This window comes from Diabrotica virgifera, chromosome 4 (assembly GCF_917563875.1).
Source record: "Diabrotica virgifera virgifera chromosome 4, PGI_DIABVI_V3a".
In the NCBI taxonomy this organism is placed as follows: Eukaryota; Metazoa; Arthropoda; class Insecta; order Coleoptera; family Chrysomelidae; genus Diabrotica; species Diabrotica virgifera.
This window is the reverse complement of record NC_065446.1, coordinates 252,444,670-252,466,358: the sequence shown is the minus strand read 5'-3', so window position 1 is coordinate 252,466,358 and position 21,689 is coordinate 252,444,670. Positions and strand designations below refer to the sequence as shown.

The following is a 21,689-nucleotide window of genomic DNA, read 5'->3' as shown; positions in this document are numbered from 1 at the left end:
AAAATGAAAATGAGGTATTTGTTCAAAGAAGAAGGAGGAGAATATTCAGACCAAGAATTAATAGTGATTTTCCATCAATTTACTAGTTTAATGAACGTTTTCGGATGACTTCTATACAAATGGAACAACTTCGTATAGACATTGCACCTGTCTTAGCGCATCCAACGAATCGCTCTTATGCACTGGCAACAAAAATGCAATTGTGTGTAGCATTACACTGGCTAGGCAGTGGAGGACAATATCACGTCATAGCAGATACTCATGGGGTCAGCAAAGCAAGTGTCAGTAGATGTGTAAAAAAAGTAGTACACGCAATTAACCAAATAAAATTTCGTCAAGTTGTTGCTTGGCCGGCAAATATTTTAAATACGACTGCAGAATTCTTTGCAGTAGCAGGATTTCCCCAAGTTATAGGTTGTATTGATGGGACGCTGAAAAATGCAACTGAAAACGAACCTGCTTTTGTTGATCGTAATGGAAATCACTCTACTAATTGTATGATTGTTTGTGGACCAGACTTGAAAATCTATTATGTTAGTGCAAATTGGCCGGGAAGTGTTCATGACGCGAGAGTACTGAGAAATAGCACCCTTTTTCAGAGAATGGAAGCTGGTTAGCATCCAATTCCAAATAGAATAATTCTAGGTGACTCTGGATACCCTCTATTAGATTGGCTTATGACCCCAGTTGAGGTGAATGTGGATGACGCTGTGGCTACCTACAACAGAGCACATAAGAAAACACGGCGTTTAGTCGAAAATGCTATAGGCGTATTAAAGGAGAAATTTCCTTGTCTTAACTACTTTCGTTTGAGTCCAGTATATGCAGCCAATGTTTTCAAATGCACAGCGCTGTATAACATTACTCGGGAGAGAATGAATATAAACCGACAAATGGATAATGAAGAAATGGAAGACGATAACGAAATAACCAGCTCCTTTGAATGCAAGACAAAGACAACAGGAGTTGATAAATTATTTTAGAAATAGAAACTAGTTCCAGTGTAACTTTAAAACAATAAAGAATATAAAATAAATAAATATATAATAATACACAATATTTACTTTTTATTTAAACGAAAAAATAATTTCCAAAACATTTAACAAATACTTAGCATAATAATGAATTAAAAATCAAAGAAGTAATTCCTATAAACAAAACGTTTTTCTTATAATTAATTAAAAAATCAAATATAACAATAACATAACTTCTCAAACAATGGTCGAATATTCCACGCTTTCACTGGTAGGTGACTCTTCTACATTTATGAGGTAGGTTACAGCAGAATCGAACGATGCAGTGAATTTTGAAGGGGTCACATGTAGTTCCTGTTCTAGTTTTAAAATCTCTAATGTTTTTAGATAACTTTCTTTTGCAAGGATTTCAATTTTGTGTTGTAATTTTTTCTTCTTTAAATCGATTAGTGCTTCGTCAATTGGGTCATTTTCATTAGATATTTTCGACTTTTTCCTTTTTGCACAAGATGCAGTAGGTGCACTGCTGCTCCCAGTAGAAATAAACACATTAGTGTTTTTAATTTTGTTTGTTGCACCGTGATCTTGCAAATGGTTTGAATTTTCTATTTCTTGTTCAACGTTCTCAGGATCTTGCTCCTTCTCAGGATCTTGCTCCTTCTCAGGATCTTGCTCCCAAGTTTCGGAAATGCCGAGACTACACAGAATTGGATTATCCGGCCCAAGAATGTCGAGAACTACATTGTCCATTTCTGTAAATTTAGAATCTGTGCCTCCACCTGAACCAGTTTTCCTCCTGTTATCAACTTTCTTCTGCAATACGAAAAAAAGTGTCAGATACGCTTACACTTTGGCAAATTAAACGCTAACACTTACCATTGTTGTTTTCTTTAAATTTTGCCAAAATACATCACGGCTGTAAGTCCAATCCTTATTTGGAGGCACAAGCCCTAAACTGGTGGATTTTTGGTGCAGTTTTCCAACATTCTATTTTGTCTTTTTTTGTTAATTTGTCGGAAAACCTGCCGAAAAGAATTGCTTTCTTATCTCTAATCTCTTTTAAAATTATAATTTTAGTACCATTCTAACATGCGTGAAGTACACTTGTTGCTGACAAATTTACACATGTAACGAACAAGTTAAATATTTTTTTTGTGAAACGCTAGTTATTAACAACTTGTGATTACAAGTGCTGAATATTAACAATTGTTACTAACAACACTTGTAGTTTTGTGAAACGGGCCCCTGGTCCTGATAAGATAAACAATGAACTGCTACAATATGGAGGAATAACACTATACTCAAGTGGCTCCTAAAATTATTCGTCGATATAATAAATATCGGAGTAGTACCCCAGGCTGTGGGTGAAAAATAGGTCGATTTCAGGATATAATTCAGGAATTTTTGAAACCTATCAGGTGTTGTAAAGGACGATGCCAGGAATAACTTCTACTAAAATGTAACCAAAAATATTGTGCGCTTTTTTTATTGCGATTTTCATTTGTTAAATTTGCAATTTTTAATGATTTTTAATTTTGCAGCTTAGATATTGATTTTAGAGAAAAACTTTTTAATAGAAAGTTGTAGTAAATTAAAAAACCTACAATTTGAGGTACGGTAAGTTTAATTTGGTTAATTGGTTATTGCAAAACAGCCTGCGAAAGGTCCAAAATGGCCGTTTTTTACAATTGCATTATTTACTGTACAAATATTTTTTATTTTTAAAGCTTTAAAATGAAGATCTTTCAATTCCAAACATAAAAAAAAATTGTAAAGCTAGATTAACGAATTTGTTGCTTAGATATTATAAATTGTTTATCCCAAGAGGTCAAATGCCGAAGGCTATAACTTTTTGAAAAGAAATCGTAGAGAGTTGGTGAAACATCTAATCTCCTTCTAAAGAGTTATATTTTCATATTATGATGTAAATAAATGCGTAAAACATTTTTAAACCTCTAATTTTTGGGTTTGAAAATAAGGGGGCAAATTTCGTTATAAACATTTAGAGCTGAAGCGGCCCTGTACATCCTATGAGTTTTTAACTTACAGATTATTGTTGCTGAAGATGAAACGAAGATTTATAAAAAAATAAAAAATTTTTACGGCCAACTGAAGCCGAGATAATTTTTGGGTTTAGAAAATAAGGGGGCAAATTTCGTTATAAACATTTAGAGCTGAAGCGGCCCTGTACATCCTACGAGTTTCTAACTTACAGATTATTGTTGCTGAAGACAAAACGAAGATTTATAAAAAAATAAAAATTTTCTACAACCAACTGAAGCCGAGATAATTGTTTTTTTTTTCTTAAGTCGTAGTGCCTTTATTTATAACAATTAAGAAATTATTTTACGGTCATTGACTAAAAAAAGACTTATACTATCTAAAAATAAAAATTATTATAAAATATAATTACATTTAATTATTAAAAATTATTTTTAAAATCGGTGCTTTTGCGATCGGCCAAATTTAGCAAATCGCCCGGCTCGCTTCAAATCCGCGCCGTCGGAAAATTTTTACGTAACTGGTATTAAATTTTAACAGAAAACAATTTAATAATATTACCATTATAATATACAGTATTTGTTTTTCTTGATAAACTTTTATATGTGAAATTTCATTTCTGAAGAAATAATATTACAAAAATACATATATGTATGAAATATATAACTATATTTTTAATTTTTTCATTGTTATACATATAAATATATTAATAATGTTACTTCTTACTATAATATACAATATAAAACTTTTTCTTCTTGTAGTGACTATTCTTTTTGGATTTCACATATAAAAGTTTATCAAGAAAAACTAATACAGTGGTAAATAGACTGTATATTATAATGGTAATATTATTAAATTGTTTTCTGTCAAAATTTAATACAAGTTACGTAAAAATTTTCCGAGCGCGAGGATTTGAAGCGAGCCGGGCGATTTGCAAAATTCGGCCGCTCGCAAAAGCACCGATTTTAAAAATAATTTTTAATAATTAAATTTAATTATATTTTATAATAATTTTTATTTTTAAGATAATATAAGTCTTTCTTTAGTCAATGACTGTAAAATAATTTCTTAATTGTTATAAATAAAGGCACTACGATTTAAGAAAAAAAAACAATTATCTCGGCTTCAGTTGGGTGTAGAAAATTTTAATTTTTTTATTAATCTTCGTTTCGTCTTCAGCAACAATAATCTGTAAGTTAGAAACTCATAGGATATACAGGGCCGCTTCAGCTCTAAATGTTTATAACGAAATTTGCCCCCTTATTCTCAAACCCAAAAATTATTTCGGCTTCAGTTGGTCGTCGAAATTTTTTATTTTTTTATAAATCTTCGTTTCATCTTCAGCAACAATAATCTGTAAGTTAAAAACTCATAGGATGTACAGGGCCGCTTCAGCTCTAAATATTTATAACGAAATTTGCCACCTTATTTTCAAACCCAAAAATTAGTGGTTTAAAAATGTTTTACGCATTTATTTACATCACAATATGAAAATATAACTCTTTAGAAGGAGATTGGATGTTTCACCAACTCTCTACGTTTTTTTTTTCAAGAAGTTATAGCCTTCGACATTTGACCTCTTGGGATGAACAATTTATAATATCTAAGCCAGCGGTTCTCAGTCTGTGGTACATGTACCACTGGTGGTACATTTCATTATTTAAGGTGGTACGCAAAACTCAAAATAGTCAAAATCAGCACCACCATTGGCAAAATTATAGTTAATTAGATCACCTAGCTAGACAGGTATTTTAGTTAGGTGGTACCAAAAATTATTAAAAGTATTTGGTGGTACCTGACTTAAAAAGATTGAGAACCTCTGATCTAAGCAACAAATTCATTAATCTTACTTGACAATTTTTTTTATGTTTGGAATTGAAATATCTTCATTTTAAAGGTTTAAAAAATAAAAAAAAATTATTTGTACAATAAATAATGCAATTGTAAAAAACGGCCATTTTGGACCTTTCGCAGGCTGTTTTGCAATAACCAATTAACGAAATTAAACTTACCATAGCTCAAATTGTAGGTTTTTTAATTTTCTACAACTTTCTATTAAAAAGTTTTTCTCTAAAATCAATATACTAAGCTACAAAATTAAAAATCATTAAAAATTGTAAATTTAACAAATGAAAATCGCAATAAAAAAAAGCGCACAATATTTTTGGTTACATTTTTGTAGAAGTTATTCCTGGCATCGTACTTTACAACACCTGATAGGTTTCAAAAATTCCTGAATTATATCACGTTTTTTCACCCACAGCCTGGGGTATAGTGCCAGCGGAATAGTAGAAGGAAAGTCTCCTGCTACCGATACTTAAAAAAGGAGACTCGAAAAATCCTGAAAATTAGTTTGATGAATAGTACATTAAAATTGTTGACGGCAGTCATAAAAGATTAAATCGACTAAAAAGCGAACATGGCAGATGAACAACAAGGCTTCCAGAAGAACCGCAGCACAATAGACGCAATTTTTTTTATCAGACAAATAGTAAAAAGAAAAGTGGAAAAGGAAAACCAGCATACTTGTCCTTTGAAAAAGTGATTTTGACAGAGTGAGGCGAAATGACCTCATAATGTCAACAGGTGAAACAGAAAACAGAATGCATAGAACTTAAAGGAGGAATCCACCAAGGAGACTCGCTCAGTCCATTGTTATTCAATATGGTGATGAATCAAATAATTCACGAAGTAAGAAAACGACATGGATACCACATGGGAGGATGGAAGCGCATAAAATCACGATATTATGCTATGCCGATGATGCAGTACTAATTGCTTAAACGAGGATGACCTACAAAGGCAGCTCCCCACCTTCAATATCACAGCAAACAAACTTAATATGAGAATATCAGTAGAAAAAACTAAATGTAGAATATAGGTATAGTGATAAGTACAAAGCCGCGTAGATGCAAGCTAGAAATGGACGGCAAAATTGTAGAACAAGTAATGAAATTCAATTACCTAGGAGTAGAGATCACTAGCAGGAATATACGAACAGAGACCACAACGTAGCAGCAAGAGTAAGTGGTTGCCTCCGAGAAACCATATGGAGAAACAAATATATGTATATCAAATATCTACCTATATCAAAACTATACAAGACAACAGTATAAGACCAATCCTAACATGTGCAACGGAGACAAGGACCGATACAAGAAAGACGAAACAACAAATCAACAATATCAATATGCAAGTATTAAGATCAATAGCGGGCATATCATTAAGAGACAGACAAAGCAACAGAAGTGGTCTTGTCCACCTCAGTAATTACTTATCAAATATTATCGGTTATTGCTATTCTTCATTGTTTTTAAGCATTTCCTCGTCGTTTTAATACCGTACACATTTAATATTGTCATATTTATTTTTCTTCCGTTCATTCACCTTACAAATTTGAATCTGACGTTTAATCTTCTTCTTTTTTCTTTTCCTAGTCTGTGGGGTCTTCTAGTTACAAAATTTACCACCTAACGACAAATTCATCCTTGAGTACTACATGTCATCGGTCATCTTTGACAGTAATTTGACATTTCACCGAAAAGTTCCTTGCACCTGATCTGTTCGCAAGATGGTTCCTCCCAACGTGGAAGTCATAAAAATCTTTCTAATGAATTTTTATATTCATATATAACTTAATGTCTAATACAGTACTTAAAACTTTAAATAATGAAGCCTATAGAAACTTAAATAATGTAATCTATTAGATTCTTGCTCCTTCCTGGTCTGGTAAGTTCTTTTGCTGAGGTGGGCGTTATCACCACATGCTTAAAATTTCCATTTTATATTGTAGGACAGTTTTCGTCTTTGCTCCTGTATTTTAAAGCTGATGATGGCTCGTGAAGAGCCGAAACGCGTCCTTTTATGACCTTTTATTAATATACATTTTTTGTGGTACCTCTTTGAGTTTTGTACTTCCTTACCTCGAGACCACATTTGAGAATGGATACTTCTCTTCATGAACAAGAAAGAAAACGGAACGAACATGTAAGCCGAATGAAACCAGATAGACTAGCGAACATATGTAAAAACAACAAGCCGTATGGCAGAAGACCCATTGGAAGACCGCCGAAAAGGTGGAAAGACAATGTACAGTCAACAACAACTGAAACAGACTAAGAGGCAGACAAACAGGAGTAATCCTAGTGGCACGAAGAAGAAGAATATTATTCTATTAAGAAACTAGAGTATAGTCAATATTCATGCACCGTTAGAAGGCAAGGACGAACAGAATAAAAGATCTTTACTATGAAAAGCTAAATGACGAATAGTAGGCTTGCCTAAACGTTATGTGAAAATAATAAAGTGTGATTGTAATGCTAAAGTGGGAAAATAACCTCTGTATACTGCAGTAACTGGTAACCACCAGTAAACATTAGGTATCAAACGATAATGGCCAAAGACTTGTATTGTATTTAAGATGGAGAAAAACATGCTGGTCAGAAGTACACACCTAAAACAAAATGAGATATACAAAGGAAGAGGTCCCGTCGTTTGGGATCGCACTAATTTGCATATGATTGCACTTGTATAGAAGTCAAAATTTGAAGTTTTTCCTAAGCCACACCTTAGCAATAAATAATTTTAATACTCAGTAGCAAAACTCAATGTAAGTAACCCATCACCAACTTTAAAAGATGGTTCTTGGACCATTTTTAGATGCGCCATAATATGCAAATTAGTGCCAAATAGAAGGACGGTGAAGCAGATAGATCATGTTATGATTGAAAGGAAATGCATGAATACTATTCCAAAGTTAGGAAGTATGAGAGGGGCAGAAATTGACGGGGACCATTTAAAGTCAAATGTGGGAGGAGGCAGGAAGAAAAAGTGAAAAGCAAACAAACTAAACTAAAACGAAGAGTACCATATTGAAAAACTTGAGGAAGAGGTAAAAAATAAATATGAAGAAGTATATAAGATTATTTAACAATGTAACCAAAAATGTGAGGTCATTCTATCAGGAAGTTAAGAAGATGGGAAAAGGTTGCCAAAGTCACTATAGTTCTATGAAAGGCAAAGAAGGAAATTTAATCAGTGATCCGGCAGAAATAATTATGGAGCAGAAAAAACACGAAGAGTTATGGTTATGGTCAGGTGTAGCACGAAGCAGTAGTGAAATGGGCTGTTGGAGAAGATGAGATAGTTGAAAGGCAGCCTACAGTGTAGGTGACATATGACAAAATGAAATAAATAAATTAATAGGCTGTTTGGGAACCCAAATGAAAGGCAAACTCCGAATATATAAAACAGCAAATAGACCCAAAGTAACAATATAGGTACCGGCGAGACATGATATTAAATAAATAGGAAGAGGATACTCTGAAAAGATGGATGGAAGAAAGGAAAATATTGAGGTAGGAAAATTTGAAGAAAGGAAGATGAGTGGGAGAGAAGAACTAACAACGAATTAATGGTTTTGTACAAAGAACCCACCATCATCGGGACCGTCAAGTCGCAAAGGATCAAATATGGTTGGGACATATAGAAAGAATGACAGCGAACAAAATGCCTAAACTAGTTATGAATCAGGTCCATCAGAGTAGTAAAGAATTGTGTATATACATACTTATAATATTTAAATTTAAGTTTTGTAAAATAAGTCTAATTGGTTAATCTTATGATTAGATTAACTAGTTTTGATGGGAAATAAGCCACAATTTTACCTAAAAAAATGATTTTATTAACGTTTCGACGCCCAAATCGGGTGTCGTTGTCAAAATACAAAAAATATTAATGAATTAAACAAAAATGTTGTTGCTTAGTAAAAAAATTCTTCTAATAATTCATGTAATCTGACTCATTTATATCGGTAATTCAGACATATATTAGGTATACATTTTAAAGTATTAGACTTTAAAATGATATTGCCAATATTTATGAGTTGCGTTTTTTTTTTAACATTTTTTAGTAAAATTGTGGCTTATTTTCCATCAAAACTAGTTAATTGCAAAAATGCCACAAGAAAATAGCTTCAGAACAACATTATGATTAGATATCCCATCATCCAGCCTCAAAAGTCCACTGCTGAACATAGGCCTCCTCCCCTCGTTTCCAACCCCATCTATCCTGCGCCGCTCTCATCCAGTTTTTATTTAGCTTTCTTAATTTCTTAAGTCGTCAGTCCATCTTGTAGGCGGTCGACCGACGCTTCTCTTGTCTTCTCTTGGCCTCCATTCTAATAACCTCTTTGTCCATCTCCCATCTGCTGTCATTCTGGCTATGTGTCCTGCCCATCTCCACTTCAACCTAGCTATCCTTTCGATGACGCCAGTCACCATTAGATATATTCATTTTATAAAAATGCAAAATGCCCTCCTAATAAGTCTTAGCGGCCTGTTGTGCGTTTCAATATAATGCTCCTATTCCAAAGGATGAAGCTGATGAAGGAATAAGAGAAAGCCGAAAAAAATAAATAAGAGTAAAATGGAAATATACATATAGGCATTGTTTAAATTGTCTTTTTTAAACAATGGTATATAGCTAAGATAGCTGATACATTTCAACAATAAATGTTCGTCTAATATATTAAGTAAGAATATGAATTGTAGCAACAGATTTATTTCCCGGTGAAACATTTTTTCTTAAGAGGATTGGTACGTATTTTCGGCTGCAATGTTATTCAAATGGGGATTCATTTTTTTCGAATCCTGAGAAAACTAATAAGTATTTTTGAAAAATTTTAACGCAGCATGAAAGATTACGTTATTAGTAAGGGCCGAAAGTCCCTGAGAACTTCTATAATGTTTATTTTAATAAGTTACAGGGATGAAAAACTAAGAGAAAATTTAGTGTGATTTTCAATTTCAAATATATCATTCAAAATAAACTTTTTATTTATTCTAAGGGACTTTCGGCCCTCGGTAATAATTTAGTCTTTCATTCTGCATTTAAAATTTTCAAAAATATTTTTTGGTTTTTTCAGGATTCGAAAAAAATGTACACAATGCCGTGGTAATATTTTCCAAATCTATCTTTGTCTTACAACGCACTCAGCCGAGTATAATATTGTCAGCATATTATATTGTCAGTCAGACACTGACAATCAGTGACAATTTTAAATATTTGACATTGCTTCGGGAATATGTTGAGTTATTGATTAAATATTATTGATATATAGTGTATGTGATAAATAATTGATTTAAGACGTGAACTTAATAAAAAGTTATTTATTGTGTATTATTTGTGGAAGATCCAAGCAGAGAATACATCAGGATAATATATTCTGTGATCCAAGTATTTTGTTGTTAAAGGTGTTCAAAATTGTAAGCGTTCCATAACAATATATTATTAAAAAATCACTTTTCCTCTTTTCTCGATTGAGTATTAGTCTTTGTTGTACAAATAAATTATTACAATCACTGAATACATAGTTAGTGAAAAAATTATCACATTAACTGAATTAATAATTTGCAATTATAAAAATAACAGCTATCCAAGAACATTCAAAACCCATTTCTTTAAATTAATGATGACATTTTCAAGTATAATGACATTCTAGTAATGTTTACATATCCATACCAGTGTGAATTTTACTACACGTAATTTGCCGTGTAAAGACAGAAAAAGTAGGGATACACGTAACATATTTGCGAATTATGTACCCATAGCCTTAAACATAAAAAATAGTGTCACAAAATAACTTGAAATAAATGAAAAATAAACCTATACTTTACCTGTCAACGTTTAAAACCAACACAATAATTTATTTATAATAGCAATAATAACATTTTTTTACAATAATTATTAAAACAACTTCAAACGTATATTTTCTACAAACTTCATTAATAAAATTGATGGTATATACGACAAAATACATATGTTATAGATACATATCCATTATCCATTTGTATCCATTCAAATTCATAGATGTGTGGAAAGTTTACTACACGTGAAACATTTAAATGAAACTACAATTTTACATCTGTAACAAAATAACCGAAACGTAAAAATAATTAGCCAGTAATCACACTTTATTATCTTCGTATACCTACAAACTTTTAGACTGTAATTAGTACCTGTATTTAGCTAAAAACTTGTAAATAATAGATAAATACAAAATCTTGCACTCTCACTATCACTATCACTATCACTCCTATAACATAACCAATAACCTTCATACCTTAACCTCCAAGAGCCGAAATGTAAACCGACAACGTTGCTGATTTCAAATTTTGTATAAAAAGTCCTTTCTGAGCTGAGTATCAACTCATCTATTTTAGACTCAGATAGACATTCCCGTTTTCTACAACAAGATGAATCGATCTGGCAACTACGCTTGAAGCGCCAACTATGAACCGCCAACTGCAAACAGGAGCCAGCTACCCTACCTCCTCGACTCTGCGTACGAGAGTACGTTTTCCTCACTCCTGCCTGGTATGAGCTGGTAAACAACAAATCACGTACTCCAACTAGGCTGTGTTGCCACGTTTCAATATGAATTATTACAAAAATTATTTTTGGAATACTTAAGTTGTATTTATAGTTTGACGTAGCGTAGACGTAGACGCAACGGAGACGTAAGAAACGGACTGGAAACGTAAGAAAATATTATGTCAATTTATAGATCGACGTAGCGGAATTTTTGCGCATGAGTAGAAAGCAGTGGCGTGCGGTGACTTTTTCGGAAGGGGAAGCGATTCAATAAGGATATAAAAATATTTTCTTAAGGGTCGAGGGTCGAGCCACTTCCCACCTGATAACACTCTGATGCGCTTTAGAGGCTCTCTATCAGCAAAGTGCTTATGTGAGACGTCCTGGGTACAAGGACTTACACACTAAATCCTACCCCGATCAATGCGTGAGGCACTCTATTCCCGCTATTTCTAGTGACTAGTGACCTATCACTGATCTATATTGCTAGCTCGGGCCTTGAGTCCTCGCGCCGGGCTTTGTTTCCTAAAGAAGAGTTCTATTTAAAAAAAATTATATTCCAAGGCATTTTCCACAACACACAACTTTCGACAATATGACACTTATTTATACTTGAGGTCTATTCTCCTATCAACTTCTGATAATTGTTGAATGCAGTCTTTTTCAATGGATAATAGGGCTAAATTTCGCTTGTTGAATTTCCTTTAAACTCTTAATTTGAAACTTTTAATGCATTTTAATAATGAAAAACTTCGTTCAACTGATGCAGTTGTGGCTGGAATAGTTAGTACCTACTACTTCACACAACTTGACCACTTCACACGGTGACTTGTTTAAACCAGTAGTAATAAAGAAATACCCAGGTTTCTGGGTATTTCTTTATCACTAATGTCAGTTGTTTCATAAACGACACTTAACTGAGAATGCAAAGCTGATGGGATATCAAAAGATTTTCATTATTTAATCGTAGTGAAGTAAATTCCTCTGTGGGAAATTTTGATGAATTATAATTAGAAATATTAAGATTATATATAATTCTACAAATTTTAAATCGTTAAAATTTTGAAAGTTAGAATTCATTTGTTATAGAATGTTATCAAAACGTCTCTCTGTTGTCGACATTATCAATCTTCATTCTTTTTCTTTCATGTTCAAACCCCATATTTTCAGTTTTATCCCAAATATTTTTAAACTGCTCTCGTTTTTTAATTATCGTATTAATAAAGTCACCAATTTGTCTTATACAATATGCAATGTCATTTGACTTCATCTGTAAAATGTCAAATAAAAGATCAGTAAAAGGAAAAATATCTGCAAAAAATTTAAATCGAAATACCTACATATTCTTTAAGCTAATGTACATGTACGTACCTAGCCACCGCTACAGCAGTAACAGTCGGAAGGCGCTACTAGGATGCGCTAGGACGAACGCTTCCAGAGTACCAAAATTCGCGCGACTAATGGGTTGCAGTCATTGAACCCTGACCAATTTTTACACCGGACAACTGCTTGACAAGCGGCGATTTTGAGATGCGCTTCTGTCAGGAGTGGACCGAATATGTAGTTGAATTGTGTGCATATTGATTTCGTTCGTACGCGATTAATTTTTAATATTTTTAAATGCGTATGCCTAGGTAATATATAGATTACTTGAATTAGGGAAAAAATTTGTTATTAAATAGGTATTAATTAATAATAGATATATTTTCTTATATCGAAGTAGGTATAGGGAAGCGGCGCTTCCCCCGCTTCCATGGACCGCACGCCTCTGGTAGAAAGAGTAAACAATGACTTAATTCTAATTCAACAACATAGCCTATAAATTATGCGAACAGTAATAAACAAACTTTGTGTTTATTTATTTATACTTATTTACTTATACTATTATTTATTATAATATTTATCTGTTTTGTGTGTTACATGGATTAGGAAATAAACGAAGATATGCTCCTTGGTGCCGCATGCAGTGGGATTTTCAACTATTTTGTTTCATTTCCTGGTCTTTAAAATGTTTATTGGATTTACCTATCGTATAATATGTGTATATAACCCCGAATTAGGCTAATAAACAACTCATATCTATCAGAAATATTGAAATGACTCTATGATATATTTTTATTAAATTAATAACTTAACATCCATTGTATTACCAAATAATTAAGAAAATTCGAATATGTTGATAAACAACTTTATCTTTACAAAATTGATGAGGGCGTGTCCACTTTGGGTGACAGAACAAAATTCTTAATTTTGATTGGCCAGACGTAAGAAACGCACTGTAAAAGATGAAAGTTGGTGAACTCTTCCGTTATGTTACGTTTCTCTTATGTTCCGTCAGGCGCTTGCGTTCATCTATAAACACGAGTACACAAAATTCAGTGTTGATCTTTTCCAGTGCGTCTCCGTTGCGTCTACGTCTACGCTACGTCAAACTATAAATCCAACTTTAAGCTCTATTATACTAGTTTTTACTAAAAATAAGATGTTTTAACCAATTAGTGTTTCTAAAAATATCTACAATAATATTATTATTTATATAAACATATATTTAAAAATGAATAACCATTTTCAATTTCGTTGTAACACGAAACTACAGCCGCATCATTATTCCAGTTCAATCAGAGAGTGCAGCAACTACCGGTTTCGAAACTTATTAGTCTCTCATCAGGAGGCACATATGCTGCTCTCTCTGACCCAACTAGGACAAACCCCGGCGTGCAGTCACGGATTGCAACGAACGAAATGGCAGGGATGCCCTAGCGGCAACTGCTAGCAAAAAAACCTAAGGTTTCAATCTAGTAGCACATAAAACAACATCCAAAAATGTTATTCTACATCCTACCAGACTGAAAACAATGGGAACCTTCTCTGGTAACACCTCCGAGGCTTCTACAATTTGCAAGCCATAACGGATGCTGAGACTAAGGAAGATGAGGGAATTTTACAATTTTTAATTCACGTCCCATCTGCTCAGCGCGGTAAAGTTCCAACGAGAATGATTCCCTTCGTACTCCAATCAGAATAAATATGTAAATCAAAAATGACTAACCATTTTCAATTTCGTTGCAACACGAAACTACAGCCGCATCATTATTCCAGTTCAATCAGAGAGTGCAGCAAGCACCTCTACCGGTTTCAAAACTTATTAGTTTCTCATCAGGAGGCACATATGCTGCTCTCTCTGACCCAACTAGGACAAACCCCGGCGTGCAGTCACGGATTGCAACGAACAAAATGGCAGGGATGCCCTAGCGGCAACTGCTATCAAGAAAACCTAAGTTTTCAATCTAATAGCACATAAAACAACATCCAAAAATGCTATTCTACATCCTACCTAGAGTTGCACAAGTTTGACTTGAATGTTTGAATTTGACTTGAGTTTGACTTAATTTCAAGTCAAACTCAAGTCAATCCTTCTGACAAATAATTCAAGTCAAGTCAAACTGGTCAATCGTACAGGTTTGAAAATTCAAACTGTTTGTCAAACTAGTTTGAAAGAGTTTGAAAAATAATTTATTTCGTAGATATACTTTTTTAACAATCCACGAGGAAAATAAAATTCCTGTAGCTGGCTGTATACCATAAATCACAAAAATACAGGATCCTTCCTAAAAGGTATATTTAAAAGACCCTAATAAGGGTTGCATCACAAAACAAAACGTTTTCGGATTAACAAGTAATCCATCATCAGTGTTAAGCCAATAACATGCATACGTGAGCCACCAAAAAGTTATGGGTAAAAACCCTTTAAAAGGTATAAGATCTTATATTATACTATACTACATATTATGTTTAAAATAGTTAGATGTTGCAAATATTCCTGGATATTACCCAGGGTAACACAGGACTCTAACCCACGTGGATGTGATATGAAAGGGATGAACCTCACATATTGAAAATTGAGTGTCAACTATATCTTTTAAAGGGTTTTTACCCATAACTTTTTGGTGGCTCACGCATGCATGTTATTGGCTTAACACTGATAATGGATTACTTGTTAATCCGAAAACGTTTTGTTTTGCGATGTAACCATTATTAGGGTCTTTAAATATACCTTTTACAAAGGATCCTGTATTTTATTATTTTTTATTTTTTTATATACTTTTTTATTGAGATAGACATGTCAGTTGCCAATTAAGATAAGAAATTTAATAATACATTGAGTACCATATAAATCATCCTTTAGTTCCAATAATTTTAGTATTTGTTTCCCTCTACTCATTTTTAAAAATCATGTACAATAGAACACTGACACTTTCACAGTAAACTATTTTTTAGCACGCACAACAAAATTAAATAAAAAAATACTAAATGAACAGTTTTTGGTTTAAATGGGATCTAGCTATTTTTATAATTGTCTGCTTTTATAACCGGTAACAATAAACATCGGCACCGTCTTCAACGACAGAACGAAAGTCATAAAAAAAGGTTCAGGAAAGTTAAAAAGGAAGAAAACAAAGAACCTCAAAAATCTGTTTCCGTACCAACCCCTTTTTAAGGATGTTAATTCCTTGAAATTTTATGGTCAAATTTGGATTATCTACATTATTTCAATACAAATCCCCCAGAATCTCAACATTTGGTGTGTACTAAAAGTATAAGTCAAGCTGCGTAAGTGAAAGCAGAAGGTATTAACCGTAGAAGTTGACCTGTACCTTACAAAGCAGACTTTTGAAATTAAAAGTTGTACTGTTGGAATAAAATCAATATTTATACATGAAAAACAGGCTATCGATTTATACTCTTAGTACATAAATGATTAATAAACATTCAAAATTCAAAATATAGAAGAATCCCGAAAGGTCCATTTTATGACTTATACTATACTATATTCTTAGTACATAGCACCTTAGACATAATAAAAAGATTTTATAAAGATTATTTTTTGTATTTTTCAATTCAATTACATATATATATAAACACAACATTTTCACTTTAAAAAAATTCCATCATTTTTTGACGGAAACTTCAAAATTAATGTGTACATTAATGGGGACAAAACTGTTATTCTGGCCAAACGCTTAGTTTAGCATAAACAGACCAAAGTCGGCGCTTAGTCTACAATTGCGAAACTGTTATGAATGGCAGTTATGGATATATGGCAGTTATGAATGGCAGTTAAGAATGGCAGTTATGAATATAGTATTGTTATGCAAAACTAAAAACCCTTAATAGACAGAATGTCGCTTGGTTTATTTTTGTTTTTCTCAGTAACCGTTAACGTGACAATAACAGGGATTTTTCCAAGATAGTTTTAGCTATGTGCCACCAGAATCCGCTGTTATCTCGATTTTAAAGAAATGGCGCTTGGTCGAGTTATGCATAACGCTGTCCTTTAGAATTAGTTCACTGTTTGTGATTTTATAACGCTGTTCTTTATTTTTACATAATAGAAGTGTGTATGCACTTTGCAATTTTCATTGTTTTGAAATTACCTGCCGCAACATCAAATAAATCAGTATATTTATTTTTCTTAATTAATACTGCTTCGACTACAGATTGTTTCTCTTAATTTTTGCAGTGGGAATACCTTCACTATCAGACTCAATTTGTTCTGGTACTTATTCTGAACCGAAAAATATCCAAATTCAGATATTATCTCCCAAAGCCACACACTTCAAAACGAACGTAATAAACAAGCCAAGCATGGACGTCTAAATATGAACTACAAACTAATTTGCGGAGTAGCAGAATACAGATTCAGACCTATCCAAATAAGTCCCAACAAAATCCGTACGCTCTCAATTAGAATTGGAAATAAACACATTGCCAATATGACATTCAAACTTCAAGCTGTTTGAAGAAGTTTGATTTCAAGTCAAACCTAAAGATATCAAAATCAAGTCAAGTCAAACTTTTTTACAAAAAAGTTTGATTTTCAAGTCAAGTCAAGTTTGTTGAATAAAATCAAACTAGTTTGACTTGATGCATCTCTAATCCTACCAGACTGAAAACAATGGGAACCTTCTCTGGGAGCCTCGGAGGTATTACCAGAGACGGTTCCCATTGTTTTCAGTCTCGTAGGATGTAGAATAACATTTTTGGATGTTGTTTTATGTGCTATTAGATTGAAAACTTAGGTTTTTTTGCTAGCAGTTGCCGCTAGGGCATCCCTGCCATTTCGTTCGTTGCAATCCGTGAGTGCACGCCGGGGTTTGTCCTAGTTGGGTCAGCGAGAGCAGCATATGTGCCTCCTGATGAGAGACTAATAAGTTTCGAAACCGGTAGAGGTGCTTGCTGCACTCTCTGATTGAAATGGAATAATGATGCGGCTGTAGTTTCGTGTTGCAACGAAATTGAAAATGGTTATTCATTTTTGATTTACATGTTTACTCTGATTGGAGTACGAAAGGAATCATTCTCGTTGGAACTTTACCGCGCTGAGCAGATGGTACGTGAATTATAAATTGTAAAATTACCTCATCTTCCTTGGTCTCAGCATCCGTTATGGCTTGCAAATTGTAGAAGCCTCGGAGGTGTTACCGAAGAAGGTTCCCATTGTTTTCAGTCTGGTAGGATGTAGAATAACATTTTTGGATGTTATTTTATGTACTATTAGATTGAAAACTTTTTTTTAACATATATTTATCATATAAATATGATATTTAACTTACACATGTTACAAGAAATGTCGTAATATCAGATGAGTTCGGAAATAAGATAAATCGTGAGATTAAAAAACAGTTAGAAAGATCTGGACAAGAAAATATCGGTCAAAATCTAGATATCATGAATTCCGCCATGGTCACCATAGCAAACGAAGTTTTGAAACCAGAAAAAGACCCAATAAAGAAAAAGGATTGGATGACCGATAAAATACTAGACCTTATTCAACAAAGAAGAAATTGGAAAAACAAAGACGAGATTCGGTATAGAGAGATATATCGACAAATAAGATACGAGGTTAAGGGAGCAAAAGAGGACTGGATGGAACAAAGATGTCGTGAAATGGAAGAACTACAAAGAAAACATGACGAGTTTAATATACATAAAAAGCTTAAAGAAATTACCTACACTCAGAGAAAAAGAACTCCTCACTTTATGAGAAACACCAAAGGTAAAATAATTCTCGACTTGGATGAAAGAAAGGAAGAATGGACTAACTATATAAAAGAGCTCTTCCTGGATACGAGGCCACCACTTAACACCACAAAGTATACGAATACTGGCCCTAGTATTTTAAAAGCGGAAGTAGAGAAAGCCATCAAACAGAGCAAAAATGGGAAATCTCCAGGCCCTGACCAAATACCATCAGACTGACTCAAACTTCTGGATAACGGCAATGTCTCACAACTAACAAACATTTATAACCATATATACGAGACTGGCATGATGCCACAGATATGGTTAGAGTCTACATTTATTCCACTCCCAAAAAGGCCTAATACATCATCATGTAAAGACTTTAGACTAATTAGTCTCATGAGCCACTCTCTCAAGCTACTTCTTAAGATAATTCTTAATAGAATCAAGCAGAAATGTGAAGAGACAATGGGAAACAAACAATTCAGTTTCAGAGAAGGATTGGGAACAAGGGAAGCTTTGTTCTCAATGTTAACATTACTTCAACGATCATGGGAAGTACAGAAACCAATTTACGTCTGATTTATAGATTTTGAGAAGGCGTTTGATAGAGTTCAACATGATAGGTTGTTTGAATATCTAGAAATGATTGGAATAGACGATAAAGATCTGAGACTTTTACAATATCTATATTGGAATCAAGAAGCTTCTATTCTGGTAGACGGCAAAGAAACAGACAAAATTTGTATTCAAAGAGGTGTCAGACAGGGTTGTGTGTTATCCCGAACTTTGTTTAACGTATACTCAGAAATAATTTTTAATGAAGCCTTGGAAGGACAATGTGGAGTTCGAATCGGGGGAGAATCTATTAACAACATCAGATATGCAGACGACACCGCGATCATGGCTAAAAATATCGAAGATCTTCAATTCCTTATAGATCGAGTCACTAGAGAATGCTCCAATAACGGACTTAACATAAATGCAACAAAGACAAAGTTACTTGTGGTTAGTAAACAAGACGTCGGATCTATGCAACTAATTGTCAATGATGAATCAATAACAAAAGTTAACCATTTTAAATACCTAGGATGTTGGATAAACGAGACACTAAATCCGGATGAAGAAATTAAAACTCGTATAGAAATTGCAAGAGGAGCATTTATGAAACTTAGATCTATTCTGAGCAACTCTCAGCTGAACTTACAACTAAGAATCAAGTTCGTAAAATGTTATGTGTATCCTGTATTACTATATGGATGTGAAACCTGGATCATGAAGGTTAACATGATGAACAAATTAGAAGCCTTTGAGATGTGGTCGTATCGTAGAATGCTCAGAATATCTTGGGTTCAACGCATTTCAAACAGAGTAGGTCAAGGCGAAGGTGACTTAATGAAGATGATAAAAAAGAGAAAACTTGAATATCTGGGGCATATAATGAGAGGTAGCAGATACAGGATGCTGCAGTTAATACTCAATGGAAAGATCGACGGAAAAAGAGGAATTGGTCGAAAGAAATATTCGTGGCTCCGAAACCTTCGTCAATGGACTGGCTTATCAGCAGATCAATTGTTACATGCCGCACAAGATCGAGAACGATATCGGCAAATTGTTATGGAAGCTACCCACGCCTAAAAATTTGGGCACGGTACTTAAAGAAGAAGATGTTACAAAAAATATAGTTCAGAATCTTTTCAACATTGAATTATCAGATGTCTTAAATGAAGCAAGTCTGTATTTCAGTTTGCAAGTATTTGTGATATGTCTATTTTTGCCAATTACTGCCAATTACTGATTTCATTGTTATAAACTGCTTTTTCCACCCATGTTCTCAAATTGTCTCATTCATCATTTATATTTGGTTTGCTATATTGTTACTTTAAATATTGATTTAACCGTCTTTGGTAACGATCTGTTACTCTTTCATGATATCGTCGCGTCGGTGTTATTAAACCGGCATATCCGCAAAAATTTAGTTTACGTGTTCTTGGTGTCAAAATATTTACTTTTTCCCTTCTATTTTTATGTAAAACCGCCATATCATAATATAGTCCAATTAAAGTCCGTCAGATGCTGTTGGGTCGGTATGCATTTACGTGGAAATGGCCATTTTGTTTATCAGAAGAATTAGTACGCAATATGACAGTCCGCCAGTGGCTTCAAAACCTTCAAAAAGGAAAGACGTATATCATGTAAGTAAAATTGAATTATCTCACAATCGTACATTTTTATAATTACCCAGATATGACTTATTGGCAGATAATCCAGTTTGTAGCGAACATTACACTGATTTTAAAGTCATACTGGCATATATGACCATATTGAAACGAGTAAGCGATGGACTACCCCAGCTAATTGAAATAATATTTGAAAAAATTACCTCATTCATCCCAGATAGCCATCGCTACACCCTTAGCTTAGCTCAGTCTCTCAAGGTGTGGGTTCGTCTTGTCCTAATCTTAGAAATGAACTATGAAAATTCGGAATGGAAGTAAACAAAACAGTATTTTTAACCAATCATGTTTATTGTTCATAAAAATATAATAAAAATATGACTTAGTAAATTGCATTAGACAAATATATTCTAATTCTTGACAAAAACTACCAATTCTTGATTATACTTATGGCTTTTGGTATCTGATGGTAACTTCTTGATGTCGTATGGTACTGTTGTAGACTTCTTATGGACCTGGGCGGATGTTCGACCCTAGGCGCCTGCAGGTAGAGATGGTGGTCGTTGCAGTCTGGATGTCATGGTTGTCTTCGCCTTATGTTCCATCACCGGTGTGGATGGCTTGATGTCGGAGGCTCCCGGAGGGAGGAAGGTTTATTCTATTCCCAAAAACTATAAGATAAAAACACACATATCAACAATCAAGAAGTTAATAACCAAATTGTACCTTTGCCAAATAGTATCCAAAAATAGTAGACGGCAAGTGTAAATTAAATGGAATTTAGATGAGGAGAATAGTTAAAATTTTAATTATTAAACGTTCATATATGTAAATTAAAAAGATAATATATTAAAAACTAAAATATCAGAACACATGGTTTGACATTGGAGGTTAGATATAAAAAATATTAGAAAAAATATTATAGGAAGCTAGGTGTGGATGGAATATAATGACTAAGAAATTATTAAAAAAACTGTATGAAACTCACCCCAAGAGAAGATTTGATTTGGAATAAAAATGATTTATTTTTCACATTACATGCCTTTTATAAGATTACCACCGCCATTTGGAGAATTGAAATGACAGCGAGTAGGGATGAATTGTGACTTTCATGACAGTGCGACATAGGTAGTGGCGGGCA

The 21,689-nt window shown here is 33.5% G+C and overlaps 1 protein-coding gene across 1 annotated transcript; it reads right to left on the bottom strand.

The window, feature by feature from the left end:
• Positions 1-1,052: 1,052 nt before the first annotated feature.
• Positions 1,053-2,504, bottom strand: LOC126883377 (uncharacterized). Its single transcript, XM_050648864.1, has 2 exons — positions 1,851-2,504; positions 1,053-1,787 (listed from the first exon to the last, which is right to left on the bottom strand). Exons 1-2 carry the CDS (start codon positions 1,851-1,853, stop codon positions 1,212-1,214), a joined length of 579 nt encoding a protein of 192 aa, XP_050504821.1. The 5' UTR covers positions 1,854-2,504; the 3' UTR covers positions 1,053-1,211.
• Positions 2,505-21,689: the final 19,185 nt, after the last annotated feature.